Below are 14,536 nucleotides of genomic sequence, written 5' to 3'. Positions count from 1 at the left end.
TTCGAGCACTTGAAATTTGGATTAATGTTACATAGATTAGTGTTTACATTAATAACATAGCTTCAGTTTTAGATGTTACCCCTGGCCGTCTTCCTCCTTGGTAGGCTTCATCAATTCCATTTGTTTACCAGGACCAATGAACCGTTTATTCCAGAGAAAGAATGCAACGCCGGATGCGTTACGGTTCTTCCCCCATGCCATCACATCCCAATCCCAAAGCTTGCAGCGGCAGTGCAGCCATGGCTAGTTTAATTCTTAATCGTTCAAGCCACGCGCATGGAAGTTCGTGCCTACATGGAGAGGATAAAACATATGCCAACCTGTGTACCACCAGCCGGATTTTGTTTGCAATTTCTTGGACAGGGAAAGCGTAAAGTAAGCAGGGCTAGCTGCTCCCTGCTGCAATGTTCGATGTACACAGTACACATCAATGTCAGAGAATAAGGCACAAAGCTCATATCATACAATTTGGTCATAGTTTGAAAGTGACAAAGGTATTTCTGATATAACCGTGGGAATAATCAATCACTTGTGTACTTTGCGTAACAACAATCTGTATGTGTAACTAAGAATGTAATAAAGATCGCTGTTACAGTGTCGCATATACGGCTAAGCTCACAATAAAACCTAACAAGGCGCCCACTGTGACCTGGAGCTCTGTGTGGCCAACAGATTCACTCAACAGGTTAGACGAATTCAGTTCTGTCACTTCAGTTATCTCAGGTTCTGAACTCCGGAGTCCGCTCAACCTTGGTGATTCAGTCCTTGAACTGTGCCTCGGGGAGGGGCTCGCATTTGAACGGGGCAAGGAAATCGCCTCCTCAGTTACCGAAACAAACTCGGGAGCCATGTCCACCTCTGAATCTTGAGGTACCCTCTCTCTAAGAACCAAAAACTTGTTCAAAACCCTTGCATGCTTGCCCACCTCTCTTCTAACTCCCTATCGGAAACAACCAATGAATATTATGTGAGCAATGATCCTTGAAGAAACCACATGCCAAGTTTAAAATCCAAAGCAGGGTATTATATTTTTCAGATTGATCTGGTTATTTTGTACTTTTTATACATCTGAACAGCTAATACAAGGTCAGATGAACAGCCTCTGCACATTTGTGTGGGTAAGGCTTGGGGCTTAAAGACAACCCTTCCCCAGACCCCGCACAGTGCGGGAAGCCTACGGCACTGGGTACGCTCTTTTTTTTATACAATTATGGTGAGAGTACCTACTAGCAATATGTGGTGATTCTTATAGATATTTAGCCTCCACTTCATCAAGTAGAGATGAATTGACTATTTTCGAAAGCACCAATTCAGGATATGAAACAGTACTTCAGACCCACCTATAGTGATCTCATAAAACTAACTTGCCCAGGACTCACACCAGATTAATAAAATATCTTTACTAAATATAAGGCAAGGTACTAACAAGCACTGGTCTCAGATGTCAACATACGAACAAAGAATGCAACAAGGAAAAAGCCACAACCCAGACATGTATCCCTAAAATTCATACTTCAGGTAAGGGACATATTTTTGGGTAATAATACATTATTTGCTAATGCTTGGGGCATTACTCTGCTTACTGCATCTGTGCATTATCTATTCCACTCCAACATAGTTATATTATCCCAATCACAAATCACAATCAACTTTGGTTTTACTATTCAGACTGAATGTTTTTTCACAAGTGTGTTTACAAATATAAGCATATAGACATATTGTGTTTCTATAATACTTCCAAACCTAAAATTGCATTTTAACTAAAATATTTCAAATAGGTAGTCAGATAAAGCTTGAATAGTAAACTGATAGTAAGTAGTAAACCGAAGGCATGAAAGTAGCCAGTCCATTCTCAAAGTGTTGGGATTGCATACATTCTACAGAAAATTGAGAAGGAAAACAGAGCATGTAACATATGTACCAGAGGGCAGAAATAAAGCGAAAAATCTCACATGGAAATCGATTCTATTTCAAAATTCCATGTTAAAATGTAGTAGTTCTTCATAGATGACATGTGCATGGATTGCATATATGATTACAAGAGAAAAGTGATCAGAAAACCGTAATTATGTTTTTTATACTAATCAGGGGACCGTCCAGTCTCATCATAATAGTATAGATAAAAGTACAGAAGTCTCATATTCCTTCTACAAATTATGGGACTTCATCCTTCAAAATGGAAGATAAACTGATAATCATATTTTAGTTGGGAGAATCATTTTTGCAATAGTTTCGTGGCTTTGCCACATCATTCTATTTTGTAAGTCAAAAGTCACAGGAACAACCTTGTAAAGTCATCCATCAACATTATGACCAAATTTAAGACTAAGCTTCTCAGTAGAGAGTGTAGCCAAGCTAAGTTTGTCAATAATAAGATATTTTGATTTATGAAGCATGCATCTCCAACACCATACTCAAGCTGTAGGTATATGCGTGCAAAGCGTGCATGAGAATATAGTGATGCTAGGTTCGTGTGTTTCATCTTATTTTTAGAAAAAATGAGTACCCTGGCTTCCATTAGGAAAGATACCAACCAATCTGTTTACTGTACATAGCAATCATAATGAGAAACAGATAATTTAGGTTTATGTCATTATATAATTTTCAGCTTTATGTCATATGCTAGTTCTTTTATGACATAAGAAACAATATGCCTAGGCCATCAAAGCATTGAATTATTTTCTAGCAAATTGACACTACAAAATAATTAGCAGAGTAGAAAAATAACTCATTAGACTTGTTACAAATCGGATGTCAGTGATGATCTTGAGAGGAAACTGTGAAAACGAAATATAATGCACATATTTCGGACACTTCGATCCACAAGCTGACTGATACTGATGCACTCCAGATTAAAATTTTCCAAACACATCAGACATTACAAAAGGTGAAATTATAACAAATTCAATTGTATGTCAAACTCATTTCACTAAGTACGAGTATGAATAAAATATTCAAATCTATAATCCAAAGGAGGGAAAACTACATTATCGACAGAAGGCCTGATTGCGACCAAGATTGAAATAACAAACAAGTAAACATGGTGGCTACTAAGAATGCAGAACATATGGGAAAATATGGCAACTAAGGAGAAAAACTAACTTACAATCGCATTCACATATTTGTTGTCGCATAGTTAAATTCCTAACTGTTCTGATTCAGTTGTTTCAAAAGATTGGACGGTTCAGAAAGATGTGAAGGTAAACTGAATGAGCTATGAACAATTCAGCATACCTGAGCATCATACATTACAATCGCGGCAAACACCAGTGACATCCCGAATACAGAGTCTGCAAACCCCCTGCACACTAAATCAACGATCAATAAAAACAAAAACATGGAGCCTATGTTGAAACTAAGTCCGGTAGCACCAATCTTTGAGAACTAACCTTTCTAGGCCAAGCGAAGTAGCCACAGCCACAACACTCTACAAGATGCGAAAAGGGTAAGTAGTTAGAACTCAGAACCAAGAGAAGGGCCAATGTTGAAGGGAGTCGACATCTTTAAATCAAACAGGTAAAGCTTGTACAAAATTAATATACACTAAAATGAAGATCAGCAATTTGGGATAAGACCTTGCATCAGTTCTTCTTCGACAAACCATAGCATATGTTTCATTTCAGCTTTGTAGCCATTTGGGACAAGTTGCATTTCAGAACTACTGAATGATCAAATTAATTGCTAGAAACGTACACATCCGTCATCAATCGTTCCATCGAGCATACTAATGAGAAAATATGTTACCACATGCAGTGCAGAAGGGCTATAGTTGCCGAGTGGCGCAGAAACAGAGAAAGAAAAGGTACTGGTAAGGGACAGGTGTTGGGGTTTAATCCGATGTTCTCACCGCGGAGTGGGTGGAGGGCATCCCTCCGGAGCGGAAGGCGGTCTTGGCGTCAAAACCGGCGCCGCCGGCGCCCCATTTCGTGCCCGAGGTGAAGGGCTTGGACAGCTGCCCGATCGCGCTCGCCGCCATCGCGGCAATCAAAACCTTCCAACGAGCCAGCCAAGACTCAGGACAAAAGGTAATTAAAAAAAACACATGAGACGACTATTTCCCGATTTGGCCGGGCACCAGCCGGCATGAGAGGCGCCAGCCAACCAACCTTGTTGCGCGCGAGCTCGGCGATCTCCCCCGGGCCGAGGTGGAGGGACGCCGTGGCCGTGACGGCCCGGCGGCGCGGGCCGTACACGGCAACATGAGAGGCGCTTTTTCTTGGGGGCGGGGAGAAGGCCGATGGAGGCGGGCGGCGAGGCACGCAGGAAGAGGAGGGGACGCGGGAGGAGGAGAAGGGCTGGGCCATGGCCTGTCTGACCCAGTTGCCTGCCTCCTCTGCTCCGGAAATGGCTCTCCTTTTTCTTCTTGTCCTGTCCCTGCCCTGCTCTCTTTGTTAGGTTCAGAAGCCGAGCGGATCTGGAATCAAGATGCAGAAGAGCAAATTGCGAGCTCCAACTTCATCACAGAATATGTAATCACTAGGCTCTAGGGAGCGGAATGGCATGTGGTTGGTGCATCTTTCAGGGGGAAGATATGCGCTTGGTGCAGAGGCAGCAGTGTCAACAAAGCTTTAGTTGACCGGGCAGAACTGACGAGCACGTGAAGGAAAACAGAAGACGATGACGCAGTCCACTCGGGGTTATTCAATTCTGCTTTCAAATCTGATCAAATCTGATGCATGATTTTAGGACATCAAGCAGCTCGTTTGTGTGGAACGCGCGTCTCTTTGTCCCGTATTTTCAGTGCACTTGTAACCCGAAGTGGAAATTGGTGTCACGTCAGGTCAACTCCGTGCAAACTGACAGAAATGGAACACTCGTACAACGTGGAGGCGTATACTGCTGAAACGGGCCATAATTTGAGTTATTCACATGCCTGACTCTGATTCCTTTCACCACTAGCAAATGAGAACTAGTACTTACACCGATACGGAACGGGACCGAACCGACCGCACGACTTAGCCGAAAGCAGAAGGATCATATGGCCTCGTGCGCAGGTTACTCACAACGTGCACGAGAAAAGTAAGGTTCAGTAAGAACTCTCATCAGATCTTATGATGGGGCGGGAATTCAGAACATAGTCGAGAAATAAATAGAGATGCGCAAAATCATTCAGGGTCAACACATTTTCGGCTAGCAACTTCAATACGCCCACGATTCGGTCAGTCACATGTGAAGAATATTAGGACCTGATGTCGCAACAGCTGGCTTCCAGGCAGAGAAACAAAAACCGGACTCCGTATCAACATGACTGCTCACGATTTGGTCAAGTCACATGTGAAGACCAGAGAATATTAGAAACGGATGACAGCAGCAGCTGACTCCCGGACAGAGAAACAAAAAAAAACAAATTCCATATCAACATGGCATTAATAACACCCCTTACAGTCAAGGCAAGTTTGGGTACATGATCTTATTGATACCTCCTACGTTTCCAATCCATGTAAGGCCATATCAGATGGAGCCACCAAGCTGCACAGAGATGAACAGTTTCCATGTTAGAGAGTATAAAAGAGTTCATAAAGTACAATGTATACCTAACCAGTGATGAGTTTTGAAATTAACATGCATTCATGTTCTTTGCAGTGAAATAAAAAAATTAGAGTGATTAAGCATGCCATGCATGAAATATAGTGTTATTGATATTTCACTAATTTGACATTACGAAGCCATTCAATTTCATAGTATTTAGTATAGCTGGTAACATTCAATATGCAATCACATTGGACTATATCGAAATCTGTATTGATACACACATCCAATCGAATTGGGTAGCCATTCAATTTCATAGTATTTAGTATAGCTGGTAACATTCAATATGCAATCACATTGGACTATATCGAAATCTGTATTGTGTTCAGCAGATAAAAATGCTTCAAATGCAAAATAAAAAATTTATTTTCACCATTAAAAAATTTGGTATTGGGTATGCTACAACTCCTAAATCAGGTTCGTGCAGCATAGGAATGTCAAAGGTTGCCTCTTTTCTCGAGGTCAAAATACTTCCTAGCTATCTATCAATGATTTTGCAATGATCAGTGTTGTTAATCCTTTATATGCCATCCATTCTCTCATTGACATGTGGGTCCAGAGGCCAAACCCACTTTGCCAGGCCGGCCATAGTGGATTTTGAAAAACTGCGTAGCAGATAAGAAATGTATCCCACTTCTATATGCACAGACCAAAATATATTCAAGAGTACTGTGGGAGTCTACATAGGTAAAAAACCATGTCCATAACTGGAAATTGAGATAAAACCTGATTTAAGAGGTGAAAATCCTTGAAGTGGCAGTGATAGCATTCGTCCAATATTCATGCAATTATATCTAGTGGATTATGTATTCATTGCCTTATTGGCAGGTAAACTGCAACAAATGACTGCACGTAATGCTAACACTAAGCTCATATCAATGGTTTTACAGATGTGGAGAAAATGTTAAATTTCATGGTACTGGCATGGGGACAAATGCACTTTGATAACAGCTTTATTTTGACAGAGTTACAACTTCTCCTTTTTTTGACAGAGTTAACGACTTATTTGGCTCTTAGGTATAATATGCAAAGTGGTTAGCGAACTACATATCTTTCGGTATTGTTAGTTTTCAATCTTAGTAACCTGCTATAAAAGCATCTTGGGTAGTGGTAACTGGAAGGGTGTTGGAGCCCATGTTATACAGTCGTCCGACTAATCGCGATTAGTCGCGTTAGTCGACCTTATCGCTCCGCTGGCTTCGATAAGTGAAATGACTAGCTTTTGTCGATCAGATGTCTAATCGTTCGACTAATCGTCGCCTAATCACGATTAGTCGTCTGACTAGCTACTTGGACGATCAGGCCAAAACCAAAAGATGTCCAGCAGACCAGCACTCCAGCCCGCCACCTGTACTGGGCTCAATTAGGCCCATTAGCCATTAGGGTTAGGTTAACTATATAACTTGCACCATTAGCCATTAGCCATTAGCCATTAGCCATTAGGGTTAGGTTAACTACATAACTTGCACCATTAGCCATTAGCCTGTATTGTGTGGGACAAGAATATGGAGTTCTGGACAGTTCAAACATCAAATCTCACAAGTGTCACCAAACTGACTATCATTGTGGTGTTCCTGCTTGCTATATAGTATATAAGTACATATACATGTACATATATGTCGTGGGATATATAGGACGACTATAGCGACGACTAGGACCGACTAGGGTCGACTAATCGACCTGATCGACGACTAGTCGCGACTAGTCGCCTTATCGGTGCCATGGCGACTAGTTTCGACTAGACGACTGTATAACATTGGTTGGAGCTGTCTTCTCTAATATCAAATCAGAGATGGAGGCTGATGTAGTTGGGAGCAAAGAAGAGTAAGTTTATGACTGCTACATTCTTATTGACATCTAGAAATCTGTTAACAGTGGTCATGGCTCCATGATCTGAAGGATAAAAAATTGGGTCCCAATCAATCCATTGGGGAAGCTGAAAAGCAAATTGCATCATATGATGGTGGGATTCAGTTATTCAGAGCACTTCCAATAAAAGGTCCTAACAAATTGTATGTTTAAGAATTTTTGACACTTATTGTTCCAACAATTACCTTCAGATAAGATAAAATGTATTACAAGGCTGCAAATAAGTGAATATTTTGTTAGAAGATCATTTCTAAAATTTTTAGAAATCAGTATTAGTGTTATTTAATGCAAGAATGTCTGATATGATGGATCCACAAGTCTCGAAGGTTTTACACAACACGCCGCACGCACATTTTACTAGCATCTCAAAGGAATGAAACTGAAACAAGCAATAACTCTATGGGCTATTTCAGTATCTGTGAGCAACTGGCCAAGTGACCACTTATATTTCAGCTTCAGTGATCCAAAGGCATACCATAATAGCCTCAAAATACGTCATTTATGTAATTTATTTGGATCAAAATTCCAACAAATTGCAACGAATATAATACAAACGACTAAGAACAGATACAGCATTTCCTTGTGTATTTCAGGTTCAATGAACAAAGGAAATACCATGATAGCCTCAATCTCTTCTTCAGTCAGGGGTTTGCGCTTAGGAAGGAGTGAAGCTGGACCTCCAACAGCAGTATGAGAAGGTGGGGATGGCACATCAGATCTAAAACGGTAATTTTTAATCTCTCCAGAAGATGGTGCCTCTGCTTTAGCCCCTGAAAGAGAAACTTAAATTGGTAAGAATATCATTTTCCATCAGAATTCAGAATTAAAAAATGATTGGTAAGCATTCAGTAAACCAAATGTTGGCAATCCCTAGCAAAATAACTACTCACAGTAGTTCCAGATGTAAGCAGGGAGAATATCAAAACCGCCAGTGGAAGTAAAGTTCATTTGTTCTAATGGTCATATATTGGACAGGTGCGTGTTATTCAAAAGAAATTCAGAAGCTGGACACAACATCCATTATAACACAGTATTAATTTTATGAGGGGGGTGTTACTGTAACAGGCAACATTCAGTATGTCACTCAAGTGTGCCTATGGTTTGCCAAGCCAAAATTTCGCTACTTCCGCCAAAATCTAGCCACCTTTTGTTTGGTAACAAATTTTTAGTTTGCAAGCCCTTCAAGGTTTCTAGTTCATTGGGGTAGCCAAAATCAGGGGAGCCACCAACTTTGTGGCCACAATTTTCGCATGGCAAACTACATAGCTTCGAAACTAAGTGGCAATTCTAGATACAAAACGAAACAGGTCCTACGGTGCCATGTTGAGGATAGATGAAAGTGTACACAGTAAGGAAACACAGGTAAGTCAGCCAACAAGTGGCTGTGTAAGAAACGCAGCAAACTTGGCTGGAGGCCTAGGGAAAATCTCAAGTCTAAGGGTGTGTTAGATGGGGAAGATTGCTCTAAATTTTTTTTCAGAATTAGTTCTGATTTGGTTTTAACAATTTGAAATTTCAAGGGTAGTTGGCAATTGGAAGTTAAAACTAGTACCAGCATTCCGTGACAAAGGATGTCCTCTACAATAATCTCCGCAAGGATGACATCTAAAATAATCTCTGCCAATGGGACCCTATTAATATCTCAAAATAATGGCGAGTCTAATATAGATTCCATAGTGTTTAGGATTTTAAGAAAGCATCCAATAACTCAGTAATGGCCTGTAACAGGGTTATAGCAAGGGCAATGCAAGCAAGAAAAGGCATTCAATCCTATGTAGTGAACAAAATGGTACAGCAAGGCCATAAAAAAATCAGTAGATCCATGCATAACTATTAAGCTCAGTACAATGTGAAGATAACAAATGGCACGCTTACAGAACAATCATATCATATCTCAGCATTTGGTAACTTAAAACCATTGTACCCAAATGGTCAAAACATATCTGTTTGGAGTCATAAAGCAAATATTTCTAAAGATCAACAAACCAAAAGTAATCCTACATCTTAAAAACATAGCTCAATTCTTGATCAAGCACACGACTAATAACTTTCTCTAAAACACAATGTAGCTTCAAGGTTCTAACACCCAGAACAATGTATTGTTCGTCTCAAGGCCACCCCTCTTGTCCAATTCTACCTACCCAAAATGAGCCCTCAAAAAGAATCCTAACAGTGAACGAGAAACTAAAAAAGTTATATCTTCCCAGTTGGTTTATAATCTAAAGCAAAACATCCACCCCCCAAAACCACAATCCCACATTCCTCCATAACAACATACTCCCTCCATTTTTATTTACATGTCGTATTAGGTTTGTCCTAAGTCAAAGTTAGTCAATTTTGACGTAATCTACAGAAAAATATAGGAACAACTATACTACCCAACATATGCACCATCAACCTGTATTTCATAGTGGACTCAATAAAACAAATTTGATATCGTAAATGTTATTATTTTTCTCTATAAATCCGGTCAAATTTTGACTTAGGACAAACCTAATACAGATGTAAATAAAAACAAAGGGAGTATGCCACAAAGTCGATGCAATCAATCACACGGATCAATGAGTTCGTGCAGAAATAGAAATGTAGCTACCCGTGTGACAACCTACAACTGAATACTCAAATCAAGATGCTAGACAAATTCACATAAACAATGCTCGTTGCAGGGGACTCAAAGGGATCTCGTGCTTACCCAAGCGGGACATGAGGGTCGCGTGCTGATCCGCGGGCTGCGATGCTGCTGCAACAAGCAGACAGCGAGGAAATTTAGAAAGCTCGTGAGAAATCCTGCGAGGAAAGAGAAGGATGATTGGGGGGAAACAAGAGGGAGCACCTGGTACGGATGGGGATGGGGCTTTGAGATTCCGCTTGGGGAACTTGATCAAAGGGATCCGCGGCATCTTCTCGTTCGGTTGGAGGAACCGAATTCACTGGCTAGTTCCTCTCCCCTCGCCGGTTTGGAGAAAACCTCTTCGCCGCCAACGGAGAGGAAAGGGCGCAGAAGAGGGGTGCGGCGCGGCGTCGGGTCGACGGGAGGGAGGCCGGAGGGGGTCAGCCGGTCAGGCTTTTCTTGGACCAAAAGCCGGTTGCGCTTATCTCCAAAAAAAAAAAAACCCCCGCTTGCGCTTCGATAAAAAAAAAGCCGCTTGCGCTCATCGGGGAAGGTAACTGATGGAAAATTCTTTTCGCCCATATTTGCGTGCTATAAATTACTAGACATGAGGTTTCTTAGATCTTTATGCTTGGTGATAAAGGTTTCATAATCTCTTTAGAGATATTTTAATCTATCTTAAGTTATATTATTCTAAGAGAAGAAAAATAGTAATAATATTTTAAATGTAAAAAAAGATTTGTTGGAATTATTATAAAATATATATTTTTATAATATATTTATTTGATGTGTTAAATGCTAATATTCTCTCTATGAATTTGGATAAAATTAAACTACTTTGCCTTAGAATAATTCAAAATGTTTTATATTTCAGGACGGGTAGAGTATAAAGGTGTTTAAAAAAAGTGTTAAAAAAGACAGGCATCCGATAGACATGCAAACGGTAAACTTTTTTAAAAATAACTAAAAAGGACCTCTCAAACAGGATAGAACCAAACTTTTATAATAACCGTAGCTCAACAGCTAATCACAAATGTTTTGCTTGCCAAACAAATAATTTCTCATGTATCCTCACACTACAAAAAATTGTTGTAATATCACCAATCATTATGTTCTTCTTCGTAGCCGCCTTGTAACTAGTAACTACTACAGATGTGAAAATTCGAACACAAGCTTTTTAATATTACGATTTATACAATATACCACCAGGAACAACATTCGAGACATGATAACACAGGGCAACCATGCCACCATGGTTTGTAAAGCATTCGCTCCTAATCTACTACCTGCATGGTCGATACTTCAGAAGAAGACCGGGAGGTTTGATCTTTCGCTTGACTGAACTAGTTGAAATTTAGGCTAACCAAATCAGCTTGATTAAAGTCCACTGCCTTTTGGGCTCCTTCCCATTCCACGGTAAAAATTGGATGTGTGTCGATCCTCTATGAGCTCCAAATAATTTCAAAAACACTCCAATTTATTAAGAATCACAACTCAATCCAGCACATCCAAAATGAACAATTATCATGTTCATATAGGTCCTCGTATTAAAATTTTAATTCTTCATGAAGAAGAAAAATTTGGTACTACCACTATTTTTACCCCCTCCCCTCCCCCGGCGTGCAGTACTTTTGCAACCCCCCCCCCCTTCTTCCCCATCGCCGCCCTCTCTCCCAGATCTCTGGCTCTCCGCCGCCACCTCCCCTACCCGTCTCCCTCTCCGGCTGCCTCCGCCGCCCCACCTGCTCCCGCGAGATCCAGATCTGGCGCAGGGAGCAACAGCGCCCCCTTCCTTCGCCCGACTCTGCCCCGGAGCTCGTAAGGCACGGTAAAATAATGATTGTGTACGATTTTTCCTGTCAGCGTTCGTGCCCACTCCAATAGAGCGTTTGGCCCTGTGAGCTTTGACTACGAGAGCTACCTATGTCAAAGTATCGGCAATTAAGTGGAAGGCATTGTTCAAGAAAATAGGCCGGGGTCACTACAGAAAAAATAAAGAAGCTAGGATGTTTGCAAGTTTCAACATGGTGGCCCTAGGTGCTTCAGGGCAACGGGAAACATGGTGAAATTGTTGTGGGCATTTTGATGAATTAACTGGTTCAGATAGATAGATAAAGGTGAGATGGTTTTATATCTCATTTTTCATGGTAATTTAGTCACTAATGCTTTAGTGTATCATCGAATTATGTATTTGTAAGTTTGCTTATAAAGAGTGGCATTTCACGAATTTTACGCTGATTTTGGTTGGATCATCCTTTCAAACATGACTATATGAGATTCATATATTGTTACATTATGGATAGCTTCAATGGTGAGATCATGGCAAGTGCAGTCAGCTATCCTTTTGCATATTTTATTTAATTTTGTAGGTTGAATAAAGTGATAAGGTGCTCCCGTATGTGACCTTATCTACTTATAATAGCTTGCATACTGCACTGCTTGATCATTTCTTTCTGCTTGAGTGCCATAATGTTTTTTTTTTTCCTTTCCCCAGTGTAACAGACATTCGGATAAACTCCACACTCCACTGGTGGTGGCGTCCCTCTTTGGTTCTTCATTGGAATGCTTGGAGAGAATTTATGGAGGTGCGGTAACTTGTCCCCTTGAAGCTACTGCTCATCCCAAATAATTTCGTGCAAATCAGGCAGAACAAATTTGATTGTGCCATCCCTAAGATGGATATAATGGCTGAATTGATGTTGGTAACTGTTATGAAGACTGCTATATATAATTTTATAGATATTGATTTTTGTGATATGATTTTAATTTTCCTTTTGGCTGTATTTGAGCTGTAGGCACGCCAACACAAAGCACTTATGGCTGTTGCAGATGGAGATGTTGCATACTGGGAGAACAAATATGATCCTGCATTGAGATGCTATTTTTCCCTAATTGGCTGCATTTACTTGGTGTTGATTTACTTTGCTGCCGCCTGCTGGTTAGTACTAAAATGTTTATGAGATTTAAGCATTGAACACGAAATTGCTGTGTGCCTAGATGATAGGAGCAAGATCAATGAATGAGAATATGGAGATTCTCCAAAACATGAAACTGGTGCTTACAGAAAATGAGAATAGCAACAAAGGCTATTCAGTCCTCTTTGTATTTGATAGTATATGAATCAATTGAAGCTTCAAGTGCAGGTATCTTTGTAGTTTACGAAATGTGTTTGGCTAGGCTCATGTGATGGATTATTGTTTAATTCTTAAACATGTAACTATAACTATATGACATCATTGATTTATTCTCTGTCCAATTGGTTATTATACAGGGGTATACAAAGGAGTAGATCCAAAAAATGACTTAAAAATTCTCGGGCTGAACTTGATTAGTCCCCAATTCACCGGGTCTCTATGATCATTTTTTGGTAAATGATGACCTTGAACTTGAAACTCACTGTGAAAAATTGAAGGTAATTCATGCAGATCATTGCTACCTTGCCTAACAATTTTACAATGCAAGATTCCAATTATGATCCTCATCTTTTCTGAATAATTATTATTGTAACCTGTAGAAGTTGCTTTCTCCAGATGACGATTCCAATTCCTGGGCCAGTGATGATGGCGTGTTAGCGTCATGGTCCTTCCCGAAGGTGTGGTCGTGAGAGCCAGTTGGTGTTCATTCTTCCTCTGGTCGTGCTCGATTACGGTGTGGGTATTCTTTTACAAATCGGAGGTGCTACGTCGAGACATTCCCTCCCTGGAGGCGATGTCGACATATCCTCCTACTCTTGTGCCAGATGGAGATTTATATGAAAAGGGCAAGCAACAAACCATCCAGAAATCAAGCTTCTAAGTAGGCGAGTGATGTGATGGATTGGTACGTGTGAATACATTGCAAGATTGAAGCTGAAACAAAAAAGTTTGAAGCTTAGCCTTCTAGATTTCTTTCTTTGTTTTATAGCTTTTTTCTTGTATTCATGGAATTCCTCATTTTAGGTCTAGAGTGTAAGAACTCTTGTATTAGTCATTCGCATGTGAATGATCAAGGCCGAAACTTTTCCCATAATCTAAAAAAAGATGATGATTAAGAAGATTCAAATGATCTTTGTAAGTTTATGAACTTTGCTGCTTGCATTTTCTATAGATGCTTACGTGTATGACTTTTGATAGTAAATTTCATTATTATCAGCTATCAAGGATGGCAAAGCAAACCACAAGTTACTCTATCGTGTCAAAAAAAACATAGAAATTTTGTTGCAATTGAGACATGAAGCAGAAAAAACTTGAGCTACAAGCTTATCAGATGATGAGGTGGTCCTTACATTTGTTTTCTGTCAGCCTGTTCAACGCAGTTCAACTCGTTGAACGTAATTGGCTGGGCTGGGCCGATTTTGGCTGCTCCAGCCGAACGGCTGGCCACGCCCAGGTACTCGCCGCTGCTCAATCCAACGCTGACCCTTCACTCACCGTTCGCTCCCGCCGCAGCTGGTTGGTTGTTTTGGCTGCCCCAGCCCTTGCTGGGCCGGTTTTGGCTGCTCCAGTCGAACGACTGGCCACGCCCAGCCACTCGCTGCTGCTCAATCCA

At 40.6% G+C, this 14,536-nt stretch overlaps 2 protein-coding genes and 1 long non-coding RNA gene across 8 annotated transcripts; 1 reads left to right on the top strand and 2 right to left on the bottom strand.

The window, feature by feature from the left end:
• Nucleotides 1-433: 433 nt before the first annotated feature.
• Nucleotides 434-4,569, bottom strand: LOC120670144 (uncharacterized membrane protein YuiD-like). Its single transcript, XM_039950194.1, has 5 exons — nt 4,107-4,569; nt 3,848-3,991; nt 3,390-3,427; nt 3,235-3,301; nt 434-940 (listed from the first exon to the last, which is right to left on the bottom strand). The coding sequence occupies exons 1-5, from the start codon at nt 4,302-4,304 to the stop codon at nt 590-592; spliced, it is 798 nt and encodes a 265-aa protein (XP_039806128.1). The 5' UTR covers nt 4,305-4,569; the 3' UTR covers nt 434-589.
• Nucleotides 4,570-5,105: 536 nt separating this feature from the next.
• On the bottom strand, nt 5,106-10,487 carry LOC120670145. Of its 2 annotated transcripts, none has more exons than XM_039950197.1 (4): nt 10,232-10,487; nt 10,091-10,135; nt 8,014-8,168; nt 5,106-5,469 (listed from the first exon to the last, which is right to left on the bottom strand). In XM_039950197.1, the coding sequence occupies exons 1-4, from the start codon at nt 10,296-10,298 to the stop codon at nt 5,452-5,454; spliced, it is 285 nt and encodes a 94-aa protein (XP_039806131.1). In that variant the 5' UTR covers nt 10,299-10,487; the 3' UTR covers nt 5,106-5,451. The 2 variants fall into 2 exon arrangements, with proteins under 2 accessions (XP_039806131.1, XP_039806130.1); XM_039950196.1 differs by having other exon boundaries at nt 5,109-5,469; nt 10,091-10,138; nt 10,232-10,476.
• Nucleotides 10,488-11,638: 1,151 nt separating this feature from the next.
• Nucleotides 11,639-14,044, top strand: LOC120671625. Of its 5 annotated transcripts, none has more exons than XR_005673731.1 (5): nt 11,639-12,126; nt 12,504-12,594; nt 12,805-12,947; nt 13,281-13,421; nt 13,524-14,044. It is a non-coding gene; the product is annotated as an uncharacterized LOC120671625 (long non-coding RNA). The 5 variants fall into 5 exon arrangements; XR_005673728.1 differs by having other exon boundaries at nt 12,805-13,152; XR_005673730.1 differs by having other exon boundaries at nt 11,639-11,837; nt 12,805-13,421.
• Nucleotides 14,045-14,536: the final 492 nt, after the last annotated feature.

The sequence above is a fragment of the Panicum virgatum genome, chromosome 4N (genome assembly GCF_016808335.1).
Source record: "Panicum virgatum strain AP13 chromosome 4N, P.virgatum_v5, whole genome shotgun sequence".
Classification (NCBI taxonomy): Eukaryota; Viridiplantae; Streptophyta; class Magnoliopsida; order Poales; family Poaceae; genus Panicum; species Panicum virgatum.
The sequence above is the reverse complement of the archived record's forward strand: the minus strand, read 5'-3'. Positions and strand labels throughout refer to the sequence as shown.